The sequence below is a fragment of the Triticum urartu genome, chromosome 7A, assembly GCF_056163025.1.
Source record: "Triticum urartu cultivar PI428250 chromosome 7A, HENAU_Tu73, whole genome shotgun sequence".
Taxonomy (NCBI): Eukaryota; Viridiplantae; Streptophyta; class Magnoliopsida; order Poales; family Poaceae; genus Triticum; species Triticum urartu.
In genome coordinates this window covers 41750054-41756360 of record NC_141879.1, presented here as the reverse complement: position 1 = coordinate 41756360, position 6307 = coordinate 41750054, and the positions used below count along the sequence as shown (strand labels likewise).

The window sequence follows — 6307 nt, the reverse complement described above, 5'->3', positions numbered from 1 at the left end:
CGAGATAGGTGGCCATGCACGTATTGATTCAGAGTTAGGCCATTACAGCAGTGGTTCAGATTACGGCAGCGAGTCAGATGCACGCGCCCGGTCAAAGAGCTTTGCTATGCAGTGATTCAGATGCACACACGTGCCCCATGCATCGTTTTTGTGCAAAAATTTAAGGGTCCAAAACATAACGGATACACACACGCGTCCGGATTCACACACGCATCATTCTCATCCCTTCTCTCTTCCTCTCCCACCCACAGGCCTATAAATGGGGTGCCTATCTTCCTCTCCCACCCACAAGCCAGATCCTATCCATTCTCTCCAACTTCAAACACCCAAGCGACCGAGCCCTCTCCAAGCGACCAAGTAAAGATGCAGTTCAACGGGCCGACCTTCAATCGTCCGCCTGTCGTGCCGGAGCTGCGCTACCCACCGGGCGTGCTCGTGGAAAGGGAGCTCCGTGTGTGGGCGACTTCAAGGTGGAGGGGTTCCGTCGAACTCACCCGCGCCTTCCTCAGAGCCGGCTATGCCCACCTCCCATGGGGATCTCCTAGGATGTTCACCCTCAACGAGGTTCGTGACTGCGGCGGCATCCTCCTACTGCTCACGGTCACCTTCACCAACCCGTTTGACGCGCGCGAGATCCTCGGCCAAGTCTTTTGGTCCGGCTGCGAGGCCATCTTCTTCACGGTGTACAACATCTACACCAACTACGAGAGCATCTTCCCCACTCCAGGCCAGATGCACCCCTTCCCTACGAGGAGGAGGAGGAGGTGTGAAGTTGAAGATGGTGTTGAAGGGGCGCGCGGCCAAGGTGAAAGAAGGAGGTCAAGATAAATATGTTCAAGAAGGGGTGCGAGCCCGGAGTCAAGCTCGTCATGTTTTAGTTTTATCGTTTTTATTTTGTTGATTTTCTATGTCGTGCATGTCGTGTCGTGTCGTGTCATGTCCATGAACTTATTGGTCCAAGTTATTATTGCCTAATGTAAGGGTACGGTGTGTTGCATCTTATCTAAGTTATTATGTGTGTTAAAAAATGTCCGTGCGCAAACATATCATTTCTTCCCTAAACCAAGTCATGAAGTTCAAGAACTTGTGGTTTTCATTAATGAAAATCGGAGGGGGTGAGAAGCCCTCTTTCATTCAAAAAAAAATAAGTCATGAACTAACATGCAAATTTATCCCCTTTAAATCCTAAACCAAGTGCCACTCTAACCCTAAACCAAGTGGCAGTGCAAACATACGTTTTCAACCCTTCAAAATTTCAGTGCAAAGCAAAGGAAAAACCACTCTCACGTGTGTGCAAACATTCACGATCTCACTATGTATACATTCCTTCCCTACCCATGTTAAAGTCTTTCCATCTGTCCTTGTGGTTATCAGCGCAACCCTAAATGCCACAAACCCACGCGGTCCTGGGTTCGAGTACCCAGCCGCACCAATTTTTTGTTCATTTTCCACCCTTCATTTTTTCAGACAAAATATTTTTTTCTCAATGTAATGCCCTTAAAAAATGTTCATTTATTTTGGCACCAGGTGTAAACCTCTACCAGAGCTGAGGCACATTTTCCATAACATTTTGGTCTTTGATTTAAATCAAAGTGTATTTGAATTGGAGTAATTAAATTGCTATTAAATATTTAACAGCTCCAAAAAATTCTAAACTTAATTGTTTGGCTCTGGAATAATTCAATTAGCTTCCACAAAAAGTTTCAGCATTGTGATATACTGCCTAAATTAAATCAGAACAGAAAACAGAAAAACACGCAAGAGAACCCCCGAATGGGCCTAATTGGGTGCAGTTGGCCCATTAGTCTAGCCTGCACTTGGCTCTACGATCTGAATTTGGCCCACAGAGGAACCTTTTTTTGACAGAAAGGCAGAGCAGAGAGCTGCATTTCATTGATCAAAAGTTTCTGAATTCCTCATTTCTTCTCCCTTCTTTCAACATATTTAAATGTTGGTCACTTCTTCTTCTTTTTTCAACATTTAAATAACTTTGACCAACATTTAAACTAGGTGAATTTCTCATACAATTTTAAGATTACAAGTTCCTCCATAATTCATGCATTTCCATACATTTTCAACATTACAGCCAATGCGATTACCATACCTACAAATGCCCAAAAGTAATTGCAAATGGGTATTGGTATTTGTGCTTGATCTTCAAGCTTCCTAACCTTCTTCTTCAACATCCTTAGCTCAACAGCTAGCTCTCTGTCAGTGCGTGCTTCGCCCTCCATCTCTTCTTTCGGAGCTCGTGTTGCGGCCACTGCCGTTCGTGGCAGCATGCGAAACCATTCCTCATGCTCTTCTTGCAGTTCATTCATCAGAGTCTTGGCCAGAGCATCGACCCAAAGAAAGAAGCATGTCACCTCCATGAACACCAAACAAATCAACCCATTGCTCAAAATCCCGACCACGAAAATGGTGCAATTGCCCCAATTCTTACCCCATTCTCGCTGCACACGTAGAACGGACGATTCTGGTTCCTCGGTGTGTGAGAAACCCTCCGATCAACGCCCGCCCGGCACCGCGGACAGACGAAGACAGGCATGTCCACACGTGCCCGGCTCTGCATTCGTGAGGTGGCACGGGAGCTTGAGGAAGACATGGAGCTCAGAGCCGAAGGGGATCTCAACGCCGACCCGCCCTCCACAGTTAGCTTCCTACCGCCGTGCTCTCTCTCTCTCTCTCGCCGTGGTCACCGTCGTGCTCTCTGTCGCCGTGGTCACCCCCGTTGTTTGTTGCCCGCTTATATAGCACACCCGCAACGGCTCTCTGCTCAACGGCTCTCTGCTGGGTCCCACAAGCCACGCGTGCAACGGTCTGAATAAAATTGGCCGTCTCTGCCGCCTGGTCCCACCTGTAAGGGCCGAGTCAAAAGGTTGACCTGACGAAGACGGCAGAGTTCACGGAACGAGTCGGTGCACACAGACTAGGGGCAAAACTGAGCACAATTCGCATCTGAGGGCAAAACTGAGCACATGGACACCACTGAGGGCAAAAGGATAATTAACCCGTAAAAAATACAAAGCTACCCGTAACATACACACGTAAGTTTTACACCCCCGTACAAAATACATCTGTCCCAAGCACGGCCTAAAACAACTTTGATGTTACAAAAAGTAAGTTGAGAATTAATTAATTGTTTGGATAAAAAGGAAGATTTTAGTACATAATTCTTTGTATATCATTAAAATTATTTATACACAATTTTTAGGGTATGAAATACTACTTTTGAAGAAACTTAGTATCACAAAAACAAGTTCGTAGTCTAAACATGCTTATTTTATCCTAAATCGATAAGTTGATCATTGGTTATGAATTTCTGGGTTGAAAAGCAAGTTTTTAGTTTTTAGTTATCTATCATTCTTAATAAGTTGTTTTCCACTTCTTCCTATTCTCTTAACATGTACGATGTCCACATCAGATTTATGTCATGTCAGCGTTAACTTTGCAAAGAGCAGCCAATCAGTCTAATTGATTAGCCAGGCACTGGCCATGCAGTCCTGATTTGCGCGAGTAAGAAGTGCATGCATGCGCGCGTGCGACCAGAGAGTTACTATGCGCGAACGACACAAATCAATGAAAGCACGCAACTTCTCATGGTCTAAACCCATGCATAGCGTCCAAGATAACTCGATGCAGTTAATTCCAAGAATAGACCACCGAAGCAATCCAAGCTCATGCATGTTGTCACTTAAATTCGGTGTAGATAATTACCATTGCCTATAGCCCATGCATGCAGTTAATCATGGCTGAATTTACGGAGGATTTTATTCCGTTCCAATTCTCAGCCGTAGCATTTATTTCTGGGCGCGTTAGGGCATTTACAATGGTTGATAAGACGGTCTTATCTGTCTTGCATGTAATTTATAGATGACAAGCAAATTGTTTACAATGGGTCATCTCTTAGCCTTATCTTCAATAACTAGCTTTTCCTAAACACGTAATGAGACATACTCCATCCGTCCGGTGAAGAGTGTATATCTAGCTTCAAAATTTGTCCACAAAAGAGTGTACTTCTATCTTTTCAATGCACTTTAAAGAAAAAGAAAATACTTCTCTTTCATCATACGGTAATCAAGACCACTAGCAATCTACACATGGTCTTCTTAATTTCTACATTCACTTAGCTCATTGAAGGTTGGGTAATTAAAGAGGAGAGAGATGGTGGCTTGCACATTTCCAATGCATTTTTTAGTTAACTCCATAATTTGTTCTAAAATTTCTAAATATACACTCTTCATCGGACGGAGAGAGTATTGTGCTAAGAGATCATCTCTTTCTTCTCTTAAATAAGAGAAGACAAGCCTTGCCTTATGAGATCTCTCTCCTCCATCCCATTATTTATCCTAAGTGGTACTTCTAAGATAGCACCATTGTACATGCCCTTATCATCTCCACCATACTCCTTTTCTTTCGTCCGTCTCCTGCGGTTTCCTTTCTCTTCGTCTTCTACGTCCGGTTCCACTCCCACAAATAAATCAACTTCTTGGTCTTATGTTTGTATTCAGATTACGTAACAATATTCCTTCAAGAGCGATGGTGGCGTTCATGGCGAGGTGCTGCTTTTCCAATCCTTCGTGAGTCGACGCCGCCGGAGACACCTGCGCGCTGCTGCCAACCCAGACCCCTGTAATCTTTGCAGTTGAACCGAGCCCTGTACCCGTTGCCGGTGAACCGAGCCCCGTAGGCTACGCTGCCCAAAGGCACGCACCCCGGTGTTGACCAGAGCTCCCGGTGGGCAACACGTGCCAGTGCCACCGTCGGCATCCTCATCCAACATCAACTGAACCAAAGGTGGGGGATCTTCTTCCTCTCTATATCCTTAGATTTGAGCGAATTTTTCAAGTTAGCTTGAGTTGAAAGCTCTGTTTGTGTGTGGTACTAGGAATCCTAATTTTTAGAAAATTGTTGACACACGAACAATTCACGTGTACCCTCGACGCCGAGGGTGATGCACCGCAGCTCACGTCGAAGGAGACCAGACCGACAGCGCGATACGTAAGACAGTCGGCGGGCGCTTTTGCAGACCCGAAACCCCGCGCACCCGGGAGGGACCCCGTCAGGGATTGCGGCGGCTATGGGCTGCCCTAGGTCGATTCGCTCGCCCCTAGAGCCTCGTGGATCCGCAGCCCTCCAGCATGAAGAACTAGCGAAGAACGAGAAGAAAGATACAAGGGAGAGATAAAAAGTAGATGAACACGAAAAAGTAGTAGATGTGTTTGTTCGATTGTGTGTTGTTTCAATCGGCCGTCACCCCCAACATATATAAGAGGCGGCTGGACTTCCCGTACAAGCAAAGAATTTATCTAGGCTTTCCTTACAAGAAAATTACATCAATTCACGTCCAAAACCCTAGTCAAATTCGGACTGGTTTTATCCGAACTTTCCAAAACTGTTCGGTTTAAACTGGCTGCACCTTGAGGGTCCTTTTTGCGGTGGTAAACGATCTCGGATGAAAACAAGCCCAAAAGCAATCTTGAACGTTTCAACGAGACGAACAACTTTCATGTTGAAGGTTTTTTGATCGGAGATCATCTAGAGGGTCAGATCGGTCTCGCAACACAGGCTATCTCCTCGCGCTACCAGTCAGACATGTGTCTGGTGGGGCGCGCCACATCTCGCCTCGTGACAGGGCTGCACTCCGTTTGCTCTAACTTTTGCATACGAACTCGGAATTGAACGATTTTTATACCAAAATTGATCGTTTCGATGAGACGAAGACAACCCGTGTAGATCATTTTTTCATTTGAGGTCGTCTTGGGGGCTTAATCGGCTAAACTGTACTTTGAATATAAGATCTTGGTACTTCAAGCATAGTTTCGGCCTTCGAGATGAAATCGGACGGCGATGACCCAAATTTCAAAGATGTTCATATCAATAATATGGAACTCTTTCATGTAGATCACTTCTCCATTTGAGTCCATCTAGATAATCATTTGAGCCCATCTTCAGCTTCTGGTCGGATTGACTATCACAACCTCCACCCCAGCAGGCCTTCCACCCGGGTAAGCTTTCGGCACCGCCAAGGTTTCACCCCGGCAAGGTTTTTACACCGGCAAGGGTTCTCCCTAGCTCGGCAAGGTTTCTACCCCGGCAAGAGTTCCTCCTCGGCAAGGTTTCTACCCCGGCAAGAGTTCCTCTTCGGCAAGGTTTCTCCCTCGGCAAGATTTCACACCGGCAAGCTTCTTCGCCGGCAAGCTTTCCACGCCGGCAAGCCCTCACATTGGCAAGGTTTTACCCCGGCAAGGTTTCATTCAGTCGGCAAAGGCCGAATACTTTCTCACTCAGGGCCGGCCCGCACAGT

At 46.0% G+C, this 6307-nt stretch overlaps 1 protein-coding gene across 1 annotated transcript; it reads right to left on the bottom strand.

Annotated features, from left to right (window-relative positions):
* Positions 1-2054: 2054 nt before the first annotated feature.
* Positions 2055-2605, bottom strand: LOC147957479 (uncharacterized). Its single transcript, XM_087536217.1, has 2 exons — positions 2444-2605; positions 2055-2366 (listed from the first exon to the last, which is right to left on the bottom strand). The coding sequence occupies exons 1-2, from the start codon at positions 2603-2605 to the stop codon at positions 2055-2057; spliced, it is 474 nt and encodes a 157-aa protein (XP_087392343.1).
* Between the last annotated feature and the right edge of the window lie 3702 nt (positions 2606-6307).